At 35.9% G+C, this 27352-nt stretch overlaps 12 protein-coding genes across 12 annotated transcripts; 9 read left to right on the forward strand and 3 right to left on the reverse strand.

Annotated features, from left to right (window-relative positions):
* Window positions 1–1498: 1498 nt before the first annotated feature.
* On the forward strand, window positions 1499–3055 carry RO3G_01000 (uncharacterized protein; the record flags this gene model as incomplete). Its single annotated transcript, XM_067655591.1, has 5 exons — window positions 1499–1582; window positions 1643–1738; window positions 1876–1898; window positions 2031–2243; window positions 2296–3055. 5 exons carry the CDS (start codon window positions 1499–1501, stop codon window positions 3053–3055), a joined length of 1176 nt encoding a protein of 391 aa, XP_067511692.1.
* A 571-nt stretch (window positions 3056–3626) lies between these two features.
* On the forward strand, window positions 3627–5309 carry RO3G_01001 (uncharacterized protein; the record flags this gene model as incomplete). The annotated part of the gene is made up of 4 exons (XM_067655592.1): window positions 3627–3843; window positions 3916–4211; window positions 4288–4882; window positions 4960–5309. The coding sequence occupies 4 exons, from the start codon at window positions 3627–3629 to the stop codon at window positions 5307–5309; spliced, it is 1458 nt and encodes a 485-aa protein (XP_067511693.1).
* A 1228-nt stretch (window positions 5310–6537) lies between these two features.
* RO3G_01002 (uncharacterized protein) lies at window positions 6538–12008 on the forward strand (the record flags this gene model as incomplete). The annotated part of the gene is made up of 8 exons (XM_067655593.1): window positions 6538–7987; window positions 8123–8950; window positions 9044–10815; window positions 10867–10951; window positions 11026–11192; window positions 11239–11291; window positions 11340–11389; window positions 11533–12008. 8 exons carry the CDS (start codon window positions 6538–6540, stop codon window positions 12006–12008), a joined length of 4881 nt encoding a protein of 1626 aa, XP_067511694.1.
* Window positions 12009–12495: 487 nt separating this feature from the next.
* RO3G_01003 (uncharacterized protein) lies at window positions 12496–12945 on the reverse strand (the record flags this gene model as incomplete). Its single annotated transcript, XM_067655594.1, has 2 exons — window positions 12496–12555; window positions 12814–12945. The coding sequence occupies 2 exons, from the start codon at window positions 12943–12945 to the stop codon at window positions 12496–12498; spliced, it is 192 nt and encodes a 63-aa protein (XP_067511695.1).
* A 421-nt stretch (window positions 12946–13366) lies between these two features.
* RO3G_01004 (uncharacterized protein) lies at window positions 13367–15442 on the forward strand (the record flags this gene model as incomplete). Its single annotated transcript, XM_067655595.1, has 1 exon — window positions 13367–15442. The coding sequence occupies one exon, from the start codon at window positions 13367–13369 to the stop codon at window positions 15440–15442; it is 2076 nt and encodes a 691-aa protein (XP_067511696.1).
* Window positions 15443–16262: 820 nt separating this feature from the next.
* Window positions 16263–16683, reverse strand: RO3G_01005 (uncharacterized protein; the record flags this gene model as incomplete). Its single annotated transcript, XM_067655596.1, has 2 exons — window positions 16263–16443; window positions 16505–16683. 2 exons carry the CDS (start codon window positions 16681–16683, stop codon window positions 16263–16265), a joined length of 360 nt encoding a protein of 119 aa, XP_067511697.1.
* A 407-nt stretch (window positions 16684–17090) lies between these two features.
* RO3G_01006 (uncharacterized protein) lies at window positions 17091–17963 on the reverse strand (the record flags this gene model as incomplete). The annotated part of the gene is made up of 2 exons (XM_067655597.1): window positions 17091–17827; window positions 17891–17963. The coding sequence occupies 2 exons, from the start codon at window positions 17961–17963 to the stop codon at window positions 17091–17093; spliced, it is 810 nt and encodes a 269-aa protein (XP_067511698.1).
* Window positions 17964–18689: 726 nt separating this feature from the next.
* RO3G_01007 (uncharacterized protein) lies at window positions 18690–19120 on the forward strand (the record flags this gene model as incomplete). Its single annotated transcript, XM_067655598.1, has 2 exons — window positions 18690–18713; window positions 18887–19120. 2 exons carry the CDS (start codon window positions 18690–18692, stop codon window positions 19118–19120), a joined length of 258 nt encoding a protein of 85 aa, XP_067511699.1.
* A 2872-nt stretch (window positions 19121–21992) lies between these two features.
* On the forward strand, window positions 21993–22793 carry RO3G_01008 (adenosylhomocysteinase; the record flags this gene model as incomplete). Its single annotated transcript, XM_067655599.1, has 1 exon — window positions 21993–22793. The coding sequence occupies one exon, from the start codon at window positions 21993–21995 to the stop codon at window positions 22791–22793; it is 801 nt and encodes a 266-aa protein (XP_067511700.1).
* A 556-nt stretch (window positions 22794–23349) lies between these two features.
* On the forward strand, window positions 23350–23863 carry RO3G_01009 (uncharacterized protein; the record flags this gene model as incomplete). Its single annotated transcript, XM_067655600.1, has 2 exons — window positions 23350–23377; window positions 23532–23863. 2 exons carry the CDS (start codon window positions 23350–23352, stop codon window positions 23861–23863), a joined length of 360 nt encoding a protein of 119 aa, XP_067511701.1.
* Window positions 23864–24685: 822 nt separating this feature from the next.
* On the forward strand, window positions 24686–25215 carry RO3G_01010 (uncharacterized protein; the record flags this gene model as incomplete). Its single annotated transcript, XM_067655601.1, has 2 exons — window positions 24686–25122; window positions 25185–25215. The coding sequence occupies 2 exons, from the start codon at window positions 24686–24688 to the stop codon at window positions 25213–25215; spliced, it is 468 nt and encodes a 155-aa protein (XP_067511702.1).
* A 132-nt stretch (window positions 25216–25347) lies between these two features.
* RO3G_01011 (uncharacterized protein) lies at window positions 25348–27032 on the forward strand (the record flags this gene model as incomplete). Its single annotated transcript, XM_067655602.1, has 7 exons — window positions 25348–25489; window positions 25543–25700; window positions 25767–25870; window positions 25987–26316; window positions 26461–26639; window positions 26705–26850; window positions 26916–27032. 7 exons carry the CDS (start codon window positions 25348–25350, stop codon window positions 27030–27032), a joined length of 1176 nt encoding a protein of 391 aa, XP_067511703.1.
* Between the last annotated feature and the right edge of the window lie 320 nt (window positions 27033–27352).

Genomic DNA, 27352 nt, shown 5'->3' on the forward strand with positions numbered 1-27352 from the left:
ATTTATACATGGTTCTAGTGCCTCTATCGCTTTTGATGGATGCAGAAGACTCATTCTTTCACAGAAAAGCCAAAGAAATCATTTTCATCGGTCTTTTCTTTCGCATACTTGCTCTTTTATCACTGATCATACCTGATTTGTAGGTTTCTACGATTGCGTGCGAATCTTTTTGAACTGTGCTTCAAATTTAGATGTGAGAGTTTATTGTGGATAAAAAAAATGAATAAAGTATTGGTTCATGTAGAGGTCTCAAAGATCTTTGTATTTTATTCTTCAAAAAACCATGATTTGAAGTGCTAGTAAAGACCAATAATAAGACGATGTACATTTTTACATACTCCACAATGTTTACTATATTTGATATAAACAGCCGATCTTTTTTTTTTTTTATTGTTCTTTTAGTATTTCCGAAATTAATAGATACAGCCAATAAGATAAATGATTTAGTACTCACTTATATGCATTACCTCTCTGAAAAAAAAATTATTGTGCACAAACTTTTTTTTTTTTTCTCTTTGTTCTTATTACACGTGTGTGTGTGTGTTTTTTTTATAATTATTTTCTTTTTCAGATTAAATGGCACAAATATACGACTTGGACAAACAACCCACACCACAAGAAGCAGAGTATTTAGTCAAAAGGCTTTCTTCTAGTTTCGGTTTATCAGAAAATACAAATCAACCATTGACACCTTTGGACGATAAATCTTTAAAAATTGCTACTTTTTCTCTACAAAGATATCTCAAAGTAAAAGACGATTGCAAATCATACGGACCTCTTATTGAATGCCATTTCTTGTTTTAGGAAAAGGATTTTGCAACCGAGTTTTTAGAGAGAGAGGAGGGCTAGAGTCTTTATGTGATATTATCAAAAACTCCAGTGGAAACACGTTAGCCTATGCTCTCAACTCTTTTCTTTCTCTTATGGAACATAACACTGGCTGGGAATCACTAGACGATGAATTTGTTGCAAACATTGCGCACATCGTAGTGAATCAGCCACTGTCCACTGTTGCTCGTCCTGCTACTGCCATTCTAGAAAAACTAGTCTGTGCCAATGAGTCAAATTCAGAAGGAGGGGGGGAAGCACAGCCAGCGATCAATTGTTTTGGATACCCAACGATTCACAGAGCTATGAAGAGAGAGCCAGAACTAATCAAGATCCTAGTAGAGCGATTGTTGAGTCCAGAATACCTGTTATCCACTTCAAGCCTATCTCTCTTGATAGCCATGCTGAAACATGTCACAGATGAGTATCGAAGTAAATTGACGGGTGCTTTTGAAAGCTCAAAACTGAAAAAGAATGTGCTGGTAAATGAGGTTGAAAGAGAGGAAGAATAGAAAATTAACTCTTGATGGTGTGTGTATAGCGATTGATGAAAAATCATCCAACGGATGCATTGAAATTGATGATACTTGATTATCAAACTGTCTATTTGCAAAATATTAATAAGAGGCAGAATGTAGCTGTTTCAAGTCATAATGCGTATCATGTTAGTATGATGAAAGATATATGGAATGCAGCAAAAGTGGACGGTATTGTTGCACCTGGACTCAAAAAATGGAAAAAGATTGGTTTCTCGGTAAATAGAGCGTGCTATTCTTTTTTTTTAATATTTAATGTAAATACATTTTCTTTACAGACGGAAGTTCCTCAGCGTGAATTTGGAAGAACAGGTGTCTTTGGTCTTGAAGAAATGCATTATTTTGCTATGAATGAAGAAGATTTGTATTCCAAGGTAAAAACCATCACATGAATCCTCGAGTTATCTTTATTTATCTTTGTCTAGTTAATTCTTGAACAAATTCATCGGCCAGAGGGTAAACGATGTCCGTTTGCAAAGGCAAGCATTGAAGTGACGGATCTATTGTGTAGTCATTGGAATGTGAGCTCTTCAAGTAAGCCATCTAACAAAAGAAGAAAAAACTATAAGCTCATTCTCTCCTTTATTCAGATACCCCAGCTACATTTCAACCACTTATTCTTGACTTTGATCGTGTCCACTCAACTACACTACAAACATTTTTTAGAATATTTCATGATATGGAGGCTACAACGTACGATTTTTCAAAAGTATCCGCGTTAGTGCGAAGTCAACTTCGATCTACATTGAATAACGATGCAGTAAAAGACATTCAAGAATTCGATAGAAACATGTTTGGCACACCCTATCAAGTGATTCGTGATCGCAGACTTAAAGAACTAGAATGGGCAGATGACTTGTTAGGGAGAGATGCAATAAGGTAATATATTGGCTCTTTTGTTTTGAATTACTTTTATTGAACTATTATTTAGTAATCTACGTACGCGTTTATCGAAACAATCTTACGAATTTTTGAAAAAGCAGAGGATAAGCTGTTTACTGGAAGGCGCATGGTTTCCTTGTCCATTCTTCAATAACAGAATGTCCGTAATACCTAATACCAGCGGCATATCAACTCCTTCTAATGGAACAATAACATCCAACTCTACACTTGGAATCAATGCATCGTCATCCGCTTCAGGGAAAAGGTGGAGATACTACAAGTTAAGCACATCGAAAAAGGCCATCTTATTTGGCGATTTTCCTGAAAAAAATCCTCAAGTCATACGATCTTACGATAAACTCACAAACAAAATTGAGTTGAGTGCAGTACATGAAATAAAGCCAATACAAAGATTCCCCACTTCTGGCTTTTCTCATAACACAACAACGGCATCTTCATCAACAGGGACACAATCAGAATTACTAAACAGCACGAACAATGTAAGCAGTAGTTCTAGTACAAATTTATCTTTTGCCCTTTACAATGACAAGAACATCCCACTTGCCGAATTTCACTGCTCTTCGGCAAGGGAGGCTGCCGAATGGAAGGATGGATTCAGTATGTTGTTGGATAAAAGATTTACAAGTAAAGAAACAGCAGAACTGTTTCATGCTTTAACAGAAGTAGGAGTCAAAGTCAAGTTGTTACAAATTGCTGGTGATCGAGTAGAAATACCACATGGGGCAGTAGAGATTCCTCCTGTTCCACCTGGGTTAGGCTCTGGTTTCTTTTATGATGCAATTGAATAAACCAAAGTGATATTAAATTTGCATAAATCTATTTTGATGGATGAGAAAAAGACAATTTTATTTTGTTATGAGCATAGAACTTTCCTTCATAAATTTTTTTGTCCCATAATTATTTGGGCGACTGTATATGTATGCGGCAGTGGATTTAGGCCAGGAAAAAAAAAATAAGTTTGGCTTCATATGATAATAAATCAAGTTAAGTGAACAGCTAGAGCTAATAGTACTACATCTAGAAAAATATGAAAAGCGCAAAGGAGGCCGTAACCTGACTATAACTCAATTCTACAGCTTTTACCGTGAGCTATCATATGATTCAAGCAATTCAAGGTCGAAGGTATTCTCGTAAGAATTACCTGAGACCGTCGGACAAACACAAGGAAGAATAATATCACCCACCCTCCCTTACCCTACGATAATGACCTTCGCTTAGATAATCAAGGAACAATTATTATAAAAAATCTTGTATTATTTTAACGATCCGCTCAATAAACCAATAAGATGATTATAAAGCATATATATTATTCTTCCTCGTGTTTGTCCTCTGGTCTAAATAGTAATAGTGATAGATCCGATGGTGGTCTCTTTGAGCGTTCATTTCACTCAAAGCCATTGCCTTTGTACATCTATTCTGGAAAAACCAAATACGGCTTGCGCAAAAAGCAGGCATTTTGGAGAACATCAAAGCGAAGTCAATGGGGAAAAGTACTACTACCAACAAATTGTCTTCAACAAAGCTATTTTCAAGACTACTTTTATTGCAGAAAAAGGCAACTACTCATCTTGGAGAGGTAATAGTACACACATCACTATAGCATCTACTTGTAGACTAACATGCAATACCACATTTCACTCTGTATTAGACTATTTTGAGCATTTGGTATTCATTGGACCAGAAAACGGAGGTATCTCTGTAAGTCGATCGTACAACATAAGTAATTTATCAGACGTCAGTGATTTTGAAAGAGGTCCAGAAATAGCTCGATCTGAGCTCAATGTCATGTATGAAAATGCCAATAGCTCCCAAAAAAGAATTTTTAACAGAATAAACGTTGAGCTGGCCAATAACTCTGTCACGTTTGTGTCTGGTGCTGCTGGTACAGGAAAGTCCTACTTGCTAAAAATGTTTGAAAGACATTACAAGATAGAAGGATACAAGGTAACGATCCAACACATCTGCTTTTTTTATTTGGTTTGTCAAAAAAAATGCTCTAACATCATCACATAATCAATAGATCTTCAAAATGGCTCCTACCGGTGTTGCTGCATTCAATGTCAATGGAATTACAATCCATAGGTTTTTTGCCATGGCAAACACATCACAAGAGCCCAACTACCTGAAGTTAGATGAAATCGTCAAGCTCTATCCAAAAGTGATGCTTTTAGTCGATGAATTCTCTATGGTTAGCAAGCCTCTTCTAGACATAATGAATGATGCTTTAATCAGAACGACTCAGAGAGCTGCAGCAATGGGTGGCATTAAAACAATCTTCTTTGGCAATGTAGCACAGCTATTACCTGTACGAATTGATGAAGGCTTAACCTGGGATACTCCGCTTTACAATTTCTCTGCCAAATTCTCATTGCATACACCAATTCGACAAGTGGACCAAAAGCTGATCGATGTTCTCAGCAAAGTTCGTGTATGTAACTTTGACGAGGATGTTGTTAAATTCATCAATTCTCGAACTGTATCAAAAAGTGATCTTCCTGCCAATTGTCTACATCTTTATTCGACAAGAAGTAATGTAGATAGAGCAAACATAAAGGAATTCAAACGCCTTGAGGGCGAATCTGTTGCTATTCCTGCATTTGATATCTACAATGGCGGTAATCGAAGTCAGCGTCTAACGCTTTAAAAGAAACCAGGCTTCTTGAAGAGCTACAACTAAAGTTCAACATGCCAGTGATGCTCATACAGATCTTACAGGTATCTAGAGGCTGGGTGAACGGTACTCTGGCAAGGGTTTCTGAGGTTGATGAGGAGAACATACTGCTAGTGAAGCAAGAGGCAGAAGGCACACAGGAATCGCTTTGGATCCAAAGAATTTCTAGGTCAATCCCTGGTACGAGCTATGTAAGGACCCAATTCCCAATTGTCCCTGCATTTGATACGACCATTCATAAAGCGCAGAGTATCACTATTGAATCTGTTGCAATTCACTTGGATCACCTGCCCTCTCACGGACAAATGTATGTTGCAATGTCTCGAGTGCGCAAGGCAGATGATTTGTACAGATATATCAGTCAGAATTAAGAGAAAGTTCGATATTAACCTTGATGCCATTGATATGATTGAATACTCTGAACAAAAACATCGAAGAATATAATAAATATAAATATCATTGATTATTTACTTTTTTCCAACCTAAAACGAAAGTAATGCAAAACACTCTTAATACTACTCTTAAGCTTCAGTTTAACTCTCAAAAATAATATTTAACAACATATTGAACAAAGCACTTTTAATATCTCTGCCTTGCTCAAGTAAATCACATCATATTATAGAAAATCATCAAAATTGTGATTTAAACATACAGTTGTGATATTGCCAAAAACAAGATCATCATTCTGCTTTAATTTGGAAAACTGCCCTCCCTCCTACACGGCAACTTACAAAATGTTACACTACCGGACGACATGTTGCACCTTATTCCTTTATGTATCTTTGAATTCGCTATGAAATAAAGGTTCAAGAAGTTTTTAACATAATAACATTTCCTATTTTGTTCTGACGGTCTCAAGAAATTCTTTCGCGAAATTTCTTTTGACCTAGAATATACAATATGTAAAAAAACCTATTTAATCAATCATGTATTTATCAATAAAATTTATCACAAAAAAAAAAATCAATCATGTATTTGATTCCTTTTTTTTTATTTGATTCCTTTTTTTTATTTGATTCCTTTTTTTTATTTGATTCCTTTTTTTTATTTGATTCCTTTTTTTTAGCGAAGAAAAAAACATTTTAGCCAACATAATATGAGTAAAGAAAGTCACCAGTACCATAAACCGTTGAAAGCTTCACCAGGTCCTTCTGGGTTAGTATACAATGCAAAGGAAGCAAAGGCTTCAAACAATTGACAACAATTTTTTAATAGATTCGGCGGAATGGAAAATGCTATGCCTGAAATGCCACAGAACTTGAATAAATACAAGCGATATACCCAAGCACCAACAAACATGTAAGCCAATATTATATTTTATAGTATGATATATCAATGCATGAATGTTATAGTATATTAAACAAGCAAAATGATCAATTAAATTCAGACAAACTCAGCAAAAACCATCCATCAAAGGAGTCTCCCATGGGGGATTCACGAAATTCGTTTGTAAAATTTACTTCTGGATCAAACTTTGACGATTTAAAATCAAAAGCTATAAATTCATGGGAGGTTGGAATTGATTTACAGTTGGAAGCAGACGTCAAGGAACCAAAGCAGGGGTGGATGTCTCTAGATGAATTCTTGAGTAATCTTAGTATGAAGGAGACAAAGAAGAAAAATAATACGCCTTCAGCTATTATATCCGAAACTACATCCACTTCATGGCAGCCTAGTACCAATTCTAGCTGGGATACAGTGACAGATTCAAAGAAAACTACGTATGCTGAAGCAGCAGATCCAATGACGCCTTCTTGGGCTGTATTAGATACACCCAAGTCTACTCAACAATCAATTTTCACAGTACCTTTTCCTTCTCAACAACTAGCTTATGTTACACCTACTGGGTGGCCTCCTGTTGTTTCTGCTTCTGTAAGTCCTCCAAACATGCCACAAACAGTGATCCCTATGACTGAAGCATCCCCCAAATACATGCCAATGAGTTTACCTTATTCACCAAAAGATGCTGAAAATATTCTCTTTTTACACAAAGTTCTTAGCGATCAAAGTGCTGGATTATTATCAGAATTTCAGAAGAAGTATGAAGAGATGCTGGACAAATTGAATACTATGCCTCTGCGAAGTATTGGTCTCTTTTTAGACACATTGGCAATCCTACTCAATTATGGTCAACAAAAGGATAACTTTGATACCTTTCAGAAAATCAACAATCATATGCACTCAATTATCAGCGCTATACACAGTTGCATCCAATATTATCTCATATTACCAGAAGATGCTTTACGTACTTTGAGATTTGTTGCAGCCCTGAGTAAATGTCAGGCATCTATTAACCAAGATATACCTGTTCAAGAGTTATTTCAACTTTGTAGATCACTTGGAGATTGTTGTAGTGCCAATGAAAAAGTTGAAATCACCATGCGCTATCACACTCTCGAACTTACTCGGAATCTTGGCGAACTCTGGAGCTCCTTTTGGAGTGACTCTGAGGAAAGCTTGCTACCTTTGCCTGCTGTGGAGGATATCGTATTTGAAGCATTTTCAGGAGATGTTTTATCGACGCACAAGTCAAAAGACAACAGCATAATTTCAAATATAATTCAAGGCTCTTGGCCAGAACTTAATTTACAAAACTATTTCTTTACACATTATATGCTGCGTCGACAAGGCCTTGTGGGCCCTGTTCAAGATGTGATACACCAAATTCTGACATCCGGTACAACAAAAGATATACAGGATCGAGGTGATGCTATCGTTTGTCACAGTGCAAAGCCTATTAGCACTATGCCTCACATAGCCTCATTTGAGACTGCCATTGTATTTTCTTTAAGAGCTATTTCTGAATCGGATATTATCATGAATGACCATTTAGAAGGTTCATTTACTGTTATTATACCACGCCATGATTATATCAAAATGACGAATGAAGAGAGATTAGAATACATTGCAAAGACTGCCATCATGGGCCACGTTCTGCATTCGTACAGTACCACTTACAACGGAGAAACTGTACGTCTTGTACCAGTACATTTGAACCACAAGGAAATGTCTCGATTAAGTTGGTCAAGAGAATATATTATGATTACCAGTAAGAATAATGCTCCAAGTACTCTTTCTGCGCTCGAATGGTTTAGGGAAAGCTATAAAAATTTTAACAAGGACCAGTTTTCGACCTCTATTACGCCAAGAGTTCTTGCAGCCAAAAATAATATATCTATATCAGAGTTGACCAACTGGAATGGATTTACTGAAGAAGATGAGAATCCTGTACCAGTATATATGCAAGGTGCAGAAGTGGAAATTTCCTGTATCATGTCCAACAAACATGTGGCTTTCAAAGCAAGACCAGATAAAGACGTATGGATTAATATACCAGAGCAACAGCAATGGACTGCCATGTCTCCAACCAGACGCTCGTCTCCTTATGAGGTTTCTCCTAGTCAATTAAAGGCAATCAAGTATGCACTGACACATAGAGTAGCTGCTATTGCTGGTGCACCAGGCACTGGTAAAACATACCTTGCTGGAAAATTAGCCTTGCTGATGAGTCAAGCATTATCAGTTGGTCAGTTCCGCCAGCCATTGTTAATCATCGCAAAGTCACAATCTACGTTGGACCGTATTCTCAGCCTGGTTGCCAATAAGATACATGATACAGTTCGTTTTGGATACGATCTCAAGGCAGACAGTCTTAATCGCTGCAAACAGGCCACTAAAATGACGATACCTGGTGTTGCAGATAACGATTATCGTCAGTACCAAAGATTAGAACGCAGAATTGCATATGTACAAACCAAATTGGATTTGCTATGTAAAAAACGTTATGAGATCGCAGCTCATTTTCCTGGTGTTATGGCCTCTACTATCCCTCCTTCTTATTTGACCCAACTCCAAAAAGGCTTCTGTAATAAGCATGGTCGGTTTCCAAACAATAATGTGGAATTATGGCAATCTTGGTTTATCAATGATGAACAAGTCGCAAGTGCTAGATATCAGGAGGCTCTATTTGATAGCATTAACAATCTCCAGCTCAATCAAACTATTTCAGCAGGTAATGACGTCCTTCCTATGATTGAATCTACCTTTTTCCGAAACAGGCATCGCTGGATATCCAGTAATCCCGCCAAGCTTTCAGCTATTATAGATGCGGCAAACTGGCCATTTGAATCCTCTCGTCGTTCAGGCAGCGATCTTCGTCAAAGCCTCTTGAGTCATTGGAGGCAATTTAAAGAGAAAGATATTTGGGATATCTCGAACAAGGAAAAGTCTAGTATTGTTGATAGCTTGGCAAATATACTTATTGAATTTGTTGATGCCGATATCCAAGATCTTTTGAAGGAGCAGGTGAAAGATGCTCAAGTGCTTGATGATCTAATAGTGCAAAGATGGACCTATCTTGCCCGCTTCAATCGCGTTATTGGTATAACAGCTGACTTTGCTGCGGCCCATCAATCATGGTTAAGTCATTTGTGGCCGCGCTGTGTTATTGTGGATGAAGCATCAGAAATATTGGAATCTACTCTTGCACCATGTATCTTTGGTCCACGCGTTGAACACCTCGTTCTTTTTGGAAGCACCGAGGTCTCATCTCACCCGACTGTCTCTAATCATCTCCTTAAGGGGGATCCTCGAAATGTTGATGTTTCGCTTTTTGAACGCTGGAAGAAGAATTCGTCTAGTGAAGTGGTACGTCTGGAAGAACAGCGGCGTATGCATTCTGATGCGGCCAATGTATTGAACAAGTTCAATAATAACAAGGACCAAGAATCATCTCTACTAATCACTGCTCCACTTGCAACTTGTAATGAAAATATGAGAGACAATAGACAAAACGGTCTTTATGGTCTTACGCAGCGTATGTTTTACATTGATTATCAATCATCTCGCTCTCCACAAACTCTTCGTACAGACTATACACACTTGTATTCAGCCTCCATCACTCAAGCTGATATTGATGAAGCTCAGTTTATTGCTCATCTCGCTACATATATAAGCCAACAACCTTATCCAACCAACGCCAAACTTGCTGTACTCACAGTATGCGATGTACAAAAAGATTTGATCAGTAACTGTTTGAAAAACGAGGTTCCCAGACGCACTGTGTTTAAATCGAGTCTAGAAAAGATTGAAGTAAGCAGAATTGATCAGCATCCAGGTGGTGAATACTGGTTCACAATCGTCAGTACTGCGACTCCTGGAGGCTCAAAATGTCTTGAAGATAATCTATCTATTGCTCTTACACGTGCAAAGTATGGTGTTTACATTGTTGGCAAACCAAATCAAGACGCGGTTCACCCTCGCTGGAATAAGTTTAGTCAGTATATGCATGAGATTGGTTTATATGGACACCAAATTACCCTGACTTGTCACAAGCACAAAACATCATTAGCTGTTGGCTTTTGGCTAGAATTTGAACGAATCAAGAATGGTGGTTGTAATCAACCTTGTAAGGCACTGATGGCTGATGGTCACGTATGTCCTGAAGAATGTCACCACGGAAGCCACAAGGAGGTTGTGTGTCATGAGTCCTGTAATCGTATCCGTCCAAGTCATTGTACACATCCTTGTCTCAACAAATGTTACGAATGCTCGGCTAATGGTCATTGCCCTCCCTGCACTGAAGAGTGTACGATTGAACTAGATTGTGGGCATAAATATACAGGCCAATGTTGCGATATACCAAATATACATAACACAAAGTGTACTGAAACTGTAGAAGCTACGCTATCGTGCGGCCACAATGCATGTATCAAATGTTTTGAGACCCAAAATCTTAATGCTATTGTATGTCAAGAAAGACATACGATTGTACTTCGATGTGGCCACAGCAGCGAAGCAAGGTGTGGTACAGAAGTTCTTTGTACAGAGGAGTGTGATCAGTTTTATGAATGTGGACAACATGTTTGTCAAGAATTGGTAACTAGTTTAAAGAGAAAGAAAGAAAATGATATACTAAAAAGTAAATAGTGTGGAATGGATCATTCTCACGAACGACAATATTGTCCAGCTAATTGTTCAAAAGAACTTATTTGTGGTCATCGCTGTGCTAATGGTTCGTATACTTTCTTGCTTTTTTTTTCAGCTGCAATTAAATGATTTTACTTGACTCTTAATGACTATTTATAGGTTGTGCAAAAGCAGATGATCATACTCAAAGATGCTTAGAGAAGTGTGACTATTCATGCTTACATGGATATGAATGTAGTCGTGCTTGCTTTGAAGAATGTATCAAATGTGTTAGTCCATGCTCTTATCAATGTAAGCATTTCAAGTGCTTGAAAAGATGCTATGAGGTAAGCTTGCTTTTTTTCTTCTTCTTAACAACTAATGATATTATAGATATGTGATCGACCACCATGTAACGCTCCTTGCCGAGAGATCTTTGATTGCTCGTAAGTTAGACAAAAAAAATTTTTGTTACCTTTTCTCACAATTTGTAGGCATCAATGCCCTGGTTTATGTGGCGAACCATGTCCGCCTTGTGCAGTCTGTAATCCAGATAAAAAGTGTTCAATTTCTCTTAGAAAAGTGAGCGAATTCGATGCAAATGAAAGAGTATATATGTTACCTTACTGTGGTTGTGGTACTTATTATGCACTGTTAAAATGTGCTTGTTTTAAACTACTTGTATAGTTTTTTCTGTTGCGTCCTTGGATTCTTACTTTAATTATCGAGTCACAAGCGGAGAACATACTGCTATTAAACTGTGGGAATGTCCTCATTGCAAGAAAAACATTTATATCGCTGGAAGATATAATACATATATCAAGAATGAGGTTGCTCTAGTCAACAAAATCAAAGCTCAACTTGAAAAACAGAGGCAGATCTTGACACAGCATGAAAGAGATCAAATCATCCAGGCAATGAATGAAGAAATAATAAACACTGAAATGCACAGTATAGTTGGTGGTAGATGGTTTGTTTGTCCAAACAAGCATCCTTATTATGTTGGTGATTGCGGCGGTGCAACCGAAATATCAAAGTGTCCTGAATGCAATGCTCCTATTGGAGGTACTCAGCATCGTGTAATTGAAACAAACAGATTCTATGGTGAATTTGATGGCTCCAATGATCCTGCTTGGCCTGGTCAACCCAATAACGTTGCTTAATTTTATATATAAATATTGCTAATAAATGAAGAAGTACACCTTTATTCTATATTGATTTCTTTTAATCACATTTAAAAGCAATTGTTTTACCCAAGTACAAAGATCAAAAAATATGTACAAGTAATACGCTATTTTTTGTGTAAGTTATATAACATAATTAAACAAATAGTCATATGCAGCAGTAAATTATAAAAAGGTGTCTTCTACCAAAAAATTTAATTCTGCAATGCTATCCTCTCATTTTGCTTTCCTTTATAAAGAGTCTATAATTCACATTTAAGCCATTCATTCGATTCAGTTCAATTCTTATAAATAATTATTCTCACATTACGATCAATGTTCAGTGAGAGAAATGTCTTTTATAGAACCATACTAACGACTACAAATGAAATAATTAGCAATTTTGCATTTACTCTTTTTTTTTTGTATTCCGATGATCTGTAAAAAAAAAAAAAGGCAGCATACCCTTTATAAACAGACTAATCTACTAATTTAAACAAGGACAAAGCCATGCTAAACTTGTTGAATAAGTAGAAAGAACTTTATTCTAAAGTATAATAGAAAATAACAAAAAACAGTATTTCATTTTATGCTATATTTGAGTACAAAGAAAAAAAATCGTCCCGCTTTTATAATCCTGCAACAGCTTAGTGATTGGCTCGTCTCCATTAATTTTGTAGCAAATCAAAACTTCTACATGTATTTTATTTCGGGATGTTTTTTTTTAATAGCATTTATGTTATTATGCTTTCTTAAAGATTTCTGTTTTTATTTAAAAGTAAATTTAAACGCATTTTTTTCTTACAGTATCTAAAGCATCTATATTAGCACCAAACTTTCTTTTTATATTCAAAGGAGTCTCAGCGCCAAAGAAATACAAATCATCCATCTTTCTGACACGGGGCATTGCAACATATAACTGTCCATAAGAAAGCATATTATCCAAATGAATTCCTACGCAATCAATAGTCGCGCTTTACGCCTTGTGAATAGTAACGTGCCACCAAGCTTAAACCTGAAAAATTTTTGACAATTTTCAAATGCTATAAACTTTTCCACAAATAATCCAACAATAAAACAAAGCCATAACAATTATTATATAAACCTTTCTGAACATTTCTTATGGATTAAATTGTTTTTTTTATTAATAATATTTTCTTCTTATATCATTTGAAAACATGCGGTATTTCAAAATTTTAGCTGGCAGTCCTTAAGGGAAGACATATTTTGAAACAAATTTTTTTAATACCGTATGGTACAGGACAGTGAAAAATAACAGTCACATATTACGTAATCAATATAAAAGAGCCCGTACTATAACACAGATGCCTCTTCTCCCTTATTCATACTCTAAAACTATGCCTCCACTTAACGCTAGAAAACGAGCTTATCTTAAAAAACATAGAAATGAGACGAGCCAATTTGTCCCTCATTTAAGAGATCAAGACTGGGACATGAGCGATTCTGAGCTTATAGAATTAAGCAACATAACTGAAATGCGTAATGCTGATCCTACAATCAGCATGTCAATCAACAATGTTTTGCTTGATAAAAATGTAAAGCGAAACAGACCCTTGTCTTACTCGAAAACCTCTAGGTCAACGCGCTGGAGACGAGAAAAAGAAGCTAAATCTGTTAATGATAAGGGCAAACTGGAGAGTTTTGGATTTGTGTCTATTGCCCCTGTTGTAGAAGCCAGTTCTCCCATATTGTCAAAGAATGAAATACAACTTTTGAGAATCCAAGAAATGCTTCCAAAACTTCAAATGTATGTGAAGCCTGTGATGAACTCGAAGGATAAAAACACGGTCGAGAGATACAGTTTTTTGCAATACTCTTCGATTTATACTTATTTTATTAAGAGAATTGAGGGTATTCCTATTACTTTGGCTTCTCGTGAGGCAGCTAGGATTCATTGGGCAGATAACAGCGTTGCGTATCGTGCCATGACTATCGTAAAATGGGCTAAAGAATATTTGAGTCAAGGGGTGTTATCGAGACATCGACAAGGTGTTCATTCAAAAAGAAAGTCTTTTCTTAATGATGCCGATATCAAGGAAATGGTTCTCGAAGAAATACGTAGAATGAAGCCTGCTGAACGTTCCTTGGTTACTATTAAAAAATTCATTGATGAAGTAGTTATTCCATCCAAATTGGGCGTAATAATGCAACCTGTTCCTGAAAGCACGGTCAGTAACTATCTCCATGAATGGGGTTATGCCTATAGAAAGAACAAAAAAACCATTTACTTTGATGGTCACGAGCGAGAAGATGTGGTCGAGTATAGAAATGTTTGGTCGAAGAGGATGCTCAAATATATGGAAAAAATGGATTTTTACTCTGGAGAAACTGAGGAAGATGTATTGGAGCCAAATGCATTACCAGAAGGCGAGAGAAAGTGCGTGTTCGTTACGCACGATGAAAGTACTTTCTATGCAAATGATGGTAAGAACGATATGTGGTTAGCTGATGGAGAAAATTACATCAGAAAAAAGGGTCCTGGACTATCTATCATGGTGAGTGAGTTTCAATGCCCTTGCCATGGAACAATGAAGATTCAAAAGTGGTCTTCAAGAAAGCTGTTCAAGGCAGGTACTGCAAGAGATGGATGGTGGACTTCGAAACACATGGTTGAGCAGTTAAAAGAAGATGCAATCGGCCTTTTCGAAGCACTTCACCCCAATTGTGTAGCTGTTTTTCTTTTTGATAACAGCTCCAATCATGGTGCTTTTGCTGATGATGCTTTGGTCGCCAGCCGAATGACTCTCAATGAAAAGCCTTGGCCATTGAGTGAGAAATTCCAGTTCCGAGATACTGTATATATCTCAAGATCCACAGATATGGAGGAAGTCCAGTCCTTCTACTATGAAAAGGAGATCAAGAAAAGGGATAAGAAGGGAAACTTGAAAACAAAAAAAGTACGTTATTTCAAGGGAATAAGAAAAATTTTGGAGGAAAGAAGTCTATGGATTGGACATGATCTGGAAGGCAAGAAATGGAAGTTACATTGTGGGGCTCCAGATAGAGTTAACCCGATTTGCTGCGCCCTCCATTTTTTAGAGAATTGCCCTGATTTTAAAAATCAAAAGTCTGCTTTGGAGGAGGTGATCATAAACTCTGGCCACGTTTTTGAGCTGTATCCTAAATACCATTGCGAATGCAATTGGATCGAAATGTACTGGGGTGCAGCAAAAAGAGAAGCTCGCTTGAAATGCGATTACTCCTTTAAGTCTCTTGAGAAAAATATCAATTTATTTTTGGATAAAGCCGGCGATTTAGCACATATACGTAGGTATTTTAGGAGATCAATGGGCTTTATTGAAGCTTATAGTCGATGTACTGATGGAAGAGAAGTTGTTCAAGAGGTGAAAAAGTTTGTCGAGAAAAAGTATTTGTCTCACAGAAAAGTCAGAGTGCCTTCAGATTTGGTATAGTCAACAATAAATATCATTAAAAATATTTTTTTTAAGAAAAAACCGCCATTAAGTCCCTCTAATTTCAGGAAATGAGCAATGTCTACACTAAATGCCATGAGATGTCTAAAAAAAAAATTACACCTCATCATGTCCACGATGTCTAAAAAAAAAAGAAAAAAAAAAAAATACACCTCATCATGTCCACGATGTCAAAAAAAAAAAATTTGAAACAAAATTAAAATTTTTCAGGTTTAAGCTTGGTGGCACGTTAGTGGCGAAAGCAGGAACAATTGGAAACTGTGTTCTTGTATAACTAGTAGAAGGGACGTGTAACTTCTCTAATGTTTGTGATTTCTCTTGTATTTTTGTAAACTCTTTTGTAAAAACACAAGAACCGAGGCATTGTCAACTCTGGAGCACCATGTATTTTTTCATATATTTCTATTAGAAGGAAATTGAATATAAGAAAATTACTTTGAAAAAGATACAAATGATTAACATAACTTACCAACTGGAGTCAAAAAAAAAATCTGATCATTATCTTCAGCCAAATCTTTAATATCTTCTCTCAAGCGTCTAGTATCTTGGCCAAGAAGACTTATACTTAAGAAAATTACATTTCTCGAATTGTTGTGCTTTCTCCAGTCCATGATGCGTAGGTTGCCTCTACTGTTCCTACAATTCTTGTTGAATAGTGCTCTCTTTCTGAAACATACGTAGTTCTTTTATAGTATCCTTGATTTTGAACCTGGATGTTTTTCAGCAGAATTTTGGCCTCATAATCACCTTTAGCAAGATACTTGGCAAGGTATCTTACAGCTTGGGGACCATCGTTGTATTATATGTCCATTGAAGTACGAAAGACAACCAGCAGGTAAGGGTTGTAGTTATTTACATATTCATCGCCAACATCTCGTTTATAAGTATAACGGTGTTCAGAGTCGAGAAAAGTCACTGGAAAGTATGGTTTGGGATATTCAAAACTACATTTCTTGGTGAGGTCGCTTCTCTTGCAGTAGCTATGTAGAAAAAAAAATGGTAATCAGGAAATGCCCACTAAATTTTTGTCGTTAAACTTACTTATCATTACACTTATGTAACTGCAATCGATTGATCAGATCATGCATTATCGGATTGTTGGAAGAGAAGCCTTCTGGAAACCAAGTATGAACGATGTTCATTTCAATTAACTCTTGTACGGATTTGTTCGTCCAAAGAACCATGTGGATATGGGGGCTGCCGCAATCTTGAATTTCCATCGTCTAGCTATGTTCTTTGATACCACCAATTTGTCTGGCAAAATGCTTACAAATGTAGTCTGTAAAGTTTTAACCATTTTCTCTTAAAATGCTGGCTGAAGAGAACAGGATCTTCCCATGGAAACCGGATACCATCACTGAGAATACCTTTAAAATCTTCACTTTTGTCGTCACAGGTAAAAGTTAAGAATAAGTGAGGAGCGCCCAAATTTTCAAAAATGCATTGGAGATCCAAAACGTTTTTTCTCTTGTATGCATATGACGATCGTATTTGGGATGGGACACTGGATACAATATTTTGTTCATCTTTCCAGTCACAGGATTTACTACATCACTTTGCCTTAAGTTATTTCTTCCTCTAGTGGAGACTACAAATCTGTTGGCTGCAGCAATATTTCGTTTTTCAATTAAGTCCAACATAGAAAAAGAAAAGAAGGATCCCTGGAAAATCTCATGTCTTGAATGAGCAATCGTTTTTTGGCATAGCTTGAAAGACTTTCCAGATTCATTGTGGCTTGGGAAACCCCACCTTGGTTTTCGGGTATATCATAGATTCCAGAATGATTATTAAGATCTTCAACATTTTGAGGGACCATTGAATAATGTCCAGTGCAAGTGGTAGACAAATATGGAAAAATTAGAGCCAGAAGACTGGGGTGAGAGTACCTAACCATTTTTCCAACATTGTCTTCACCAACTATCAAGTCCTTGAACTCCACATCTGTTGCTTGAGGATTTACATCCTCATTGGCGAAAAGAGCATTGTTTAGCCAGCCCTTATCGATGCTGACATGTTTTTTGTTTTCGAAAACACGGTAGTTTACCAACGAAAAAGTCAACTTAGGCATATCATAGCGAGATAGCAAGGGATGTGTCCTTTGTAAAGCTCTGTAAGCATCCTCAACGATTTTCTTTCTAATGATAGCAGGGTCACCACGAACAAAGAAAAGACTCAAAATACCTCCGTAAGTCATCTCAGCAAACCCATAGTTGTGCGTTGTATACATCAGGCCTTTGACTTCATAATGTTCAATTCTTCCATGAACCAAGGTTGATTTTCTTGTAATCTGGGACATGAGTTTGATGGGAGACAAAACTGGTCTTTCCCTATAGTTCAAATCCTTTGTTTCAGGTACAAGATCGCCTAATTATGAAACAAATGATTAATAATGTATAGAATGATAAACATAAACGTAAATCGTGTTACCAGAGTACACCATAGACAAATTGGAGAATTCCTCTTCAGCGGTATTAAGATGAGATTTGTAAACCATTTTCATGGTCTCATCATCGGCATTGCAAATGGGCTGCAGCTACCACTCCATACAGGGCAAATTAGCAGCGCTACTGATGTTTCTGAAGAATTAGTCTTCGGGGTACAACACCTTAAGACAGACGCAACAAAAACCGTCAGGTTTTTGCATTATAAAATCTTGAAAGGAGAGGACTTGCTTTTTTTGGGCGCGAGTAAGAGAAGAAAGGTTGTTGTCAGTTAAGCAGAAAGCGTAAAATACAGTATGTATTCTTGTAGGATGTGTTAAAAAAAATAAATGTAAAGTTTTTAAACAATAAAAATTGAAACTCTTTTATACATACACAATTACTTATGAAATAGTTTGCTTAGACAACTTTATTATTGTTGTACTTGATCAACACTATATACTACTGAGTAATAACATTATTTATATAATAATTAAACTCTTTTTTTTTATTAATTATTAAAGTAATATATACAGACAATATCCAAAATACATCAGCAATCACTGCACAATATTAAAAAAAATTGCCCACCCACCCACCCTTTATTTTTTTAAAAATAGTATTAATCAAGCGTAGTTGAAGAGCGATGACTAGCCGTATCGGCATCACCGTCATGTAAATCATTTGTAAATACAAATGAATCAAAAGGAGATGTATCATTAATAAGAGCCTCATATCTTAAGAATGCGTGATTCCATAAGCCTTCCAATCTGTTTACAGCAGTGTTATAGCTGTAAATAGCTTTCATGACCCGAGGTACTGGCCTATTTGTATTTGGGTCATTTGTGGTCGGGTAATTCTTTCTTCCACAAAGACAGGATTAAGGGCCGGTTCAATCAACTATCTTCTAACTATCGATATATTAATCATTTTTAAATAAATTAATCCAACTATGCGGATGCAAAATAATATATTATATAATAATAACAATTAAATTACGTAGGTCTTCGTACATCTCGCCCAATTGGAGGTCAAAAGCTTCAACGTTCAAGCCCCTGTTAAATACTATATCGCTGTTATGTATATTTTCCCACGCATACTTGTAAACAATAAGTTTCATCTTGAGGAAGTTCATGGTCCTTGGAAAGTCTCGAGTTCTGATCCTTCGGGTTTCAGTAGTAATGACCAACCCATCATCGTCGACTTGAAGAATTGGACGTATATCGGTAACGCTTAGCCTTATATTGGCAAAAGCTTTAGTGCTGTCATCGAATGTATATGCTGAAACGTTTAAAGACCCTGCAATAAAAATTGATTAGTTATACAACTTGATGAACATATCTGTAAATTAACTACCAGCAAAGCTATGGCGGGTGCCATTGTCAGTAAATCTTATGAAGTAGTACATAAGGGCAGGATGTGAGGTGTAGAGTTTGAGTCTTGAGCCAGAGTCAATGCACTTCGACTCAAGCGTCACAGATCTGGCGTTGATGCGGAAGAGAGGGGAAGCAGTAATGACTGCATCAGTGACTTCGCCTATAATCATTTTGTCTTGATCTTATGTATACAATAACGACAAAGACATTATTCATTTTTTGCTATATTTATACAAATAATAACAAATATTCATATCTTTTAAGAAACGTCGCTAATCAAGGATTTGTGAACAGTAATTAAGCATCAATTTCGTTAAGGATTGAGAAAGGAATTGGAGAACGAAGAAAATTCAATATGCAAATAAACCATATTTTATAAACACAAGTTTATTGTTATTTAGCTATGTCTAAATTTATGTTTTTAAAATTATTAAATTTTGCTTTGTGTTTGAATAGAATTAATAAAGCTGTTACAACTAGGAAGTGAAAAGTTTTTGATGTCATTTTTTAACAGTACTAATTCGATTAGTTAAAAAATACAATAGTATTGTTAACAGTGTGAGCAAAAAAGTAAAGAAAAAAAGCTTTTGTGTATGAATGGGTTAGGTTTCACGAATTTGATCAATCAGATACGCAAAGACCAATTTATAAGATTGTGCATGAAGTTTTTATCCAAAAAAGAATTTGATTTTATGCATATCATAACATTAACAATAACAATAAAAAATTGTTTGTTCACGTTTATGTTGTCTGCTTTAGTGGAGAGAGAGATCTGCACTTTGACGTATAATTAAAAAAAGTTTTTTTCGAAAAAAATATATATCATACTTTTGAATTTTTTTTAAAAAAAAACTATGGAAAAAAGCACGAATTTAATACTATTAGCTGATTGAAGGGTTATAAAAACCATCAAACTTAATATTTTAGCTTCAAATGCGACTAGTTTGATTATAACTTGAGTAGCCGCAACTGTAAATAATACTTAACACTTCAATTGTGTTACTTATCTGTTTTGTATGTATGTTATTTATTAAAAAACAGTAATCATTTTTCAAAAATATAAAAAAAAATATAGACGAAGGGAAAATGGTTATTTTTTTTTGATAAATAGTAAATTTGACCTATTGTTTATACGTCTGTAAAAAATTTGCCAACCTTAACATATAAGAATGAAGAGAAAAAAAAATATTAAAAACTAATTTTTAGAGAATTATTGCAAATATAGTAGGGGATTGTTACATAAAAACCTAAAAAGGCAATTTTTTTTTGGCTTGTTTTGCAAAATAACTAACAATATGTTAACTAACAATATGTATATGTAAAGTAGCTTTTCATAGCATCTGTGCATGGATGGATAAATTCACGGTCATGTTTTTCTATTGAACGCTTGGTCATATGTTGATAGATCTTACTGGAGTACATATGATCTATAAAGCTTGATAAGACATATATTAATATAAGTATGATTCTAAGAAGTGAGCATAAATTAAAGCTGAATTTCTTCATACAGTTAAATATAAAGCTCTCAACAATGATTTATGCAGACACGAGAACGTGGGAAAGTAGACGACAACCATCTTTGGCAAGATGAAAATCTTTAATATAGCTACTTGTACTATCACTGGACATAAGCTATAGCGTGCAACATGTTTGAAGTCAGAACACCTTCCTCATTCCGTAAAAAGCTGATCTGTGGCTACTAACAATAACCTGCTGAAGATTTATAAAAGTTTATATTAGACCATTTCCTTTCTGTCCTCTCCACCAACCGTCTTCAACTACGTAAAGTTACACTGTGATTGTAGGAGATGAGATTCATCAAGCGATTGCCCAATAGAAAACAGAGAGCCAAAGACAGCTTATTTCTCAGATCTCACCATTTGATTGGCTGATACCCAGTAAAATTTTTCATGGTTCACAATAAATGAAAGACTATTAATACGCGAAGCTTTTTTTCTTTTTCTTCTTTTTTCAAACATCTTTAAATATGTCCACCACCGTTCCCTACAAGGTCGCTGATATTTCTCTCGGTAAGCATTCTTTAAAAAGTTATTCTGAATATTGTTTATTAACATAACTTTATAGCTGCTTTCGGTTTGAAGGTAATTCTTTGAATTTATTTTTTAGGTTTCTTGTGTAGATATTGATTTTCTTTTTTTATTTCAACTTGTAAATAGGAAATCGAAATTGCGTAAGTTGTTATATTTCATGTTTGAGGAATGCGACCTTGCTGAACGTTTGTTAATAGTGAAAATGAAATGCCCGGTTTGATGGAAATCGCTCGCAAGTACGGTCCCTCTCAACCTCTTAAGGGTGCCAGAATTGCTGGTTGTTTGCACATGACCATTCAAACCGCTATTCTTATCCGTACCTTGATTGCCCTCGGTGCTGAAGTTACTTGGTCTTCTTGTAACATTTTCTCTACCCAAGATCACGCTGCTGCTGCTATCGCTGCTTCTGGTGTCCCCGTTTACGCCTGGAAGGGTGAGACTGATGAAGGTAAAAAGTGAAAAAAAAAGTATTTAAAGAAAGGGAGAACTCACAAAAAAAAAAAAAGAATTTGTTTGGTGTATTGAACAAACCCTCTTCTTCCCCGATGGTCAACCTTTGAACATGATTTTGGATGACGGTGGTGATTTGACCAACATTGTTCACCAAAAATACCCTCACTTGCTTCCTGGCATCAAGGGTCTTTCTGAAGAAACCACCACTGGTGTTCACAACTTGTACAAGATGTTCAAGAACGGTGAATTGAAGCTCCCTGCCATCAACGTCAACGACTCTGTCACCAAGTCCAAGTTTGACAACTTGTACGGTTGTCGTGAATCTCTTGTTGATGGTATCAAACGTGCCACTGATGTTATGATTGCCGGTAAGGTTTCTGTTGTCGCTGGTTACGGTGATGTCGGTAAGGGTTGTGCTGCCGCTCTCCGTGCTTTCGGTTCTCGTGTGATTGTTACCGAAGTCGATCCTATCAATGCCCTCCAAGCCTCTATGGAAGGTTATGAAGTCACCACTATGGAAGATGCTGTTAAGGAAGCTCACATCTTTGTCACCACCACTGGTTGTCGTGATATCATCGTCGGTCGTCACTTTGAAGAAATGAAGGACGATGCTATTGTCTGTAACATTGGTCACTTTGATATCGAAATTGACGTCGCCTGGTTGAAGGCCAACGCTGCCTCTGTTGTCAACGTCAAGCCTCAAGTTGACCGTTTCACCATGAAGAACGGTCGTCACATCATCCTTTTGGCTGAAGGTCGTCTTGTTAACTTGGGTTGTGCCACTGGTCATCCTTCTTTTGTCATGTCCAACTCCTTCTGTAACCAAGTCTTGGCTCAAATCGCTCTCTGGACCGAATCTGAAAAGTGGACTGTTGGTGTTCACGTCCTTCCCAAGAAGTTGGATGAAGATGTTGCCCGTTTCCACTTGAGCAAGCTCGATGTTAAGCTCACCACTCTTACTAACGTTCAATCTGATTACCTTGGTATCCCCACCGAAGGACCTTACAAGCCCGACCACTACCGTTACTAAACAAATTTTAAGTAATCATTTTTATTTCTTTGTTAAATGGACCCTTTCTTTCAGAATATAGAGAAAGGCCACTTTGTTTGTTAAATACATGTAAATCATAAAGTAGTTATTTTTATCCTAAAAAAGTCTTGTATAAAAAAACTGATCAAATAATTTATAATGGAATACAATCTTGCTTTCAATTTACAGTTTGTACTCACAATCTGTAGCATTGCTCTCTATTTCTCACAATTGCTAATGAACAAGTGGTTTTATGTTGATTGGGAAAAATGAGTACGATGACTAAAACGAAATCGTTCAAGGATTTCAGAAAATTCAAGATTGTGCAACTTTTGCTTTAGTATGAAGTCTTTCTATCTTTTAATAAGAATTATAAAGGTACTTGGAATAATTTTTATGAATTAGTCTCGTATTTCTCGTAATATACAGTAGTTGCTCTATTTAAGGGTGGATATTCCAAAAGTTTTGGTCACCCTTAAATCGAAATTCGTAGCTGTTCAAAAATTGAAATCACTTAATATATATTGTAGCTACATTATAGACTGGTTTGTACAACATGTTTCCACATAGAACAGTGTCGGTTGGTATAGATTTGGTAATTGTGTAAGGACATCGACAAATCAAAGCTTGCTTTTAAGACTTGATCAAAGTTGCTGGAAGGATAATATACGAGTCATAGACTCAATCATTTTGATGAGAATAAATATGACATAACAAAATTCATTTTTTTTTGTCTAGATTCTATCTATAAACATGTACGCCTTTCTTTCTCAAAAATTGAGCTTTTGGATCAAAATGCTACTGGCCAGCTTAATCAAACAGAATTAGGTGAATGGGCTATGAAGAAATTCAATTTAGATCAACCACTTGCCCAACAGACTATATCAAACATTCCTAAAAATGCTGAAACGTTATATAGTAATATTAATGTTGTCAATAATGGCAAAAGCCTAACAGCAACACACTATCCTCAACTTGATGAAGTAGTAAAGTTTGTTGCAGACATGAGCAATAACAATCTGCCAGTCAATCGAAATTCAATCATTCGATATGTAAGACCTATTGCTTGAGTGAAGTATAGAATCCTTGAAAATGAAATTTCATTTCTTCTGGATGGCTCTCCAAATTTTTTAAGTGAATTGGAGTAAAATGCAGGCCAATGCATGGTAAAAGTGCCTCAGTAGACATTACTTCTGAAAACATTCAGAACGAATTGAGAAAGATAGAAGAACTTCTTGGGTTATGTGATCCTGCAGATATCATGAACTTTGATGAAACAGGTTTATATTACCAGCAACCACCAAGAAGAACCATATGTTCCGAGTCGCTTAGTGGCCTAAAAAAAGGTAAAACTCGTCTAACAGTTGGATTGCTCTGTAAATCGGATGGGACTTACAAAGGGCAAGTAATTGTTATCGGACAACACAAGAGCCCCAAATGTTTTAAAGCAAGAGCTAATTTGTTATCCATGACTGCAATTGGAAAAAAAACATGAAGTTGAATACCATTATTCTAATAATGCTTGGATGACAAATGAAATTTTCGCAGCATACGTGAAAAAGTTAAATGTTGCCTTTGGAAGACAGAATCGAAAAATTGCTCTACTTTTGGATAATGCTTCCATTCATAAAATAAGAATTCCGCTCAACAATATTAAATTGATATTTCTACTAGCAATACGACTAGCAAGCTACAAGCTCTTTATGTAGGTAACCTATTATTTGTTGATAAAATTCTATATAAGTCGTCTTTTTGTTTTACAGTTTTCTCATTAATATTTTGTAGACACAGGAATTATTGACAACTTTAAGGCACACTTCCGAGCCCAGTAGTACGACCGTGCTTTATGTCTGTATATCAGTAAAAAGTTGAATAATCCGAATGTTTACAAAATGGATCAAGCTCAGGCTATGTTTTCTCTAGCTAATGAATGGCTTAATGTAAAACCAGAAACAATAAATGGAATGCTCCCAGATCTCCCCAGGAACTTTGACAACAAAGTTACTGATGTTAGCCAGTTGAACCTTGAAGCAGATGAAAGCGAGATGATAATATGTTATACAATAAGCACTACCAATAATGAAGAAACGGCAGAAGGCAACGTAGATGAAACAGAAGAAAATGATAATACAGAGCAGGATGAGCAGCGTGTCGATATAGTAGAGTGTAAAAAGCGGTTGAGAGAAGCCTATGAAACTATTCTCATGTACGAAGTTCCTTTGGACGATCTTGATCGTAAATTACATTACCGAATTCGAATGAGATTGACTGACTCTTGTGCCGAATTAAATAATTCAAAAGAGCAAACAGTTCGATCTTATTTTACAAAGTAAAAAATTTATTGTTAGAGTGCTCCAAAAACTATCACTTATAAAAACTTTTTCTATTTAGTGATAAAAAGACATTTGCGTTGCACCCTTAAATAGAATTGTGGTGTAGTGGTACTTATGCCGGGGACCTATGCCGTTCTTTAGAAATACATTCATAAATAGAAAATGCCCTTAAATCAGACGCCATTTAAATAGAGCGACTACTGTACAAATAGGAAATTAAGATGTCCCTCCTCCCTCGCAAGAGAAAGGTTAAGGGCAAAAAGAAAGCAACTATTGTAAATAACAATAATGATGGTGATGTTTTTGTTTTTGCCGAATCAACTGGGCCCGTCACCATTGCAGCTACCCCATCTGGATCATTAGGTAAATAAGTCATGCATGCTGCAAATTTAAAAAAAAAATTGAATAAAAATTAGTAGCAGGAAGTAAAAGAAAAGCAGATGATGGTAATGACAGCTCCAATGGCTCCACCTGGGCAAGTGAAGAGAAGAAAACAAAAGCCAAATACATGAAGGTGTACCTTACGAGCATGTATCAAGAGACTAATTTCGGTGACAGCGAGAATGAAGCTGAGGTATGTAGTTTCTTCTTCTTGCGTATTGTAAGTAAGATTTATTTACACCTGCTTTATTTTTCCTAGTGGATTTTAAACAGTGTCAGCATCACTAAAATACTTAGAAAATTTCATGAAGAGTTACTCAAAGGAGCAGAAATGTGTAAAAAATTGGGTGATCATCGTATATTGTAAGTTACTAAAAACTATGATTGACCATTGAAAAATTTAATCGCTATTTTCAATGAATTAGAGCATTTTCTTTTGTATTTCTTTTGAGCAACAGTTACCGTTGCGTTTTAAATAGTTTGACACCTGGACAATCCGAGCTGGTGTTGAAAGATGTCGTGGACAACTCGAAGTTTGATTTCGTTGAGAACGAAGTTGTCTTAGCATGCCGAAACATGCAAAAGACAGTCAAGACTTTAGATCCAGAACAGGCAGAAAATGCAATTGATATGATAAAAGTCAATCACCAAAATAAGCAAATTAAAATTGCATGTGCGATTGCTTTATCAGTCATGAATCAAACTGATAGGCTTTATGCCGTGGGTGAGGCAACCCTCATTATAGAATCACTCCGCCCTTTCTTATTACACTGTGTATTATCACAGTTAAAAGGAGTTGAGGGTGAATGGTATATAACAATAAACGATTGCCTAACTCTGATTGCTACTAATTGCTTATATTAATCTAGGATGACTTATAATTTGAAACCTCATCCAAATCACTCATCTAAACAAATGATGAAGGCTGACTTCGCCCTTTATCTTTATCTTAGTCCTTCCTCTGCCATTAACTACGAGCTGTTCTTTGTTGAAGTTAAACGAAAAGGAAATTATGCTAATGGCACAGGAGAAAGTGATACAGTCAAGCTTGGGAAAGAAATGAAGATTGCTCTGGACAATCTGATGATAAAAAAGGTCAAAAATCCAGAGATAGTTGGCATTGTTGTAGAAGGTGAGATAAATAATTAAGTTGAAATGAATACTATATATGAATACATAATCCTATATTGTAAATAGACCATACCGCCATAGTCTTCAAGATGGACTTATGTTACAATGGCCAGTATCGTATGGTGGAGCTATCTAAGTTTCTATTCTTCTCCCATATGACGGATGAGATTCTTCTCTTGCCCGATATCCTAGAAAAATTAGCTCAAGTCAAGGTGATTATTTATATAGATAGCATTCAATTATATGTAACTAATTTACCAACATATTATATTCATAGCGTATAATTGGTGAGACAGTAAAGAAGGTGTATGCAGGCATAGAAGAAGATGATCCTGAAGATCACAGTAATTTCATAAGGGCCACATGTGAAATACCCATATTAACTGTGGTATAATTATGCTTTTTTTGTATATTTAACTATAAATTTATGCTTTTCTTTTATACATGTATATGTTATGCACTTTCCTTTTCCTCACCTATGTATTACATTCTTTTTCTTTTTTCTTTTTTTTAACATGTCGCATTTATACTTACATGTCCTCTTAGTCTATAATTTTTTATATTACAAACTTATACTTTTAATTACTATGTATAATTTTCTAATGCAATCATTGTCTAAATACGATAGAAATTTCTACGGGAGAACAACCTCTGAGGTTTCAAATAAACATATGTAGATGTTTTGATAGATACACGGAATCACAACCTTTTGTT

Source organism: Rhizopus delemar, genomic scaffold (genome assembly GCF_000149305.1).
Source record: "Rhizopus delemar RA 99-880 supercont3.1 genomic scaffold, whole genome shotgun sequence".
Classification (NCBI taxonomy): Eukaryota; Fungi; Mucoromycota; class Mucoromycetes; order Mucorales; family Rhizopodaceae; genus Rhizopus; species Rhizopus delemar.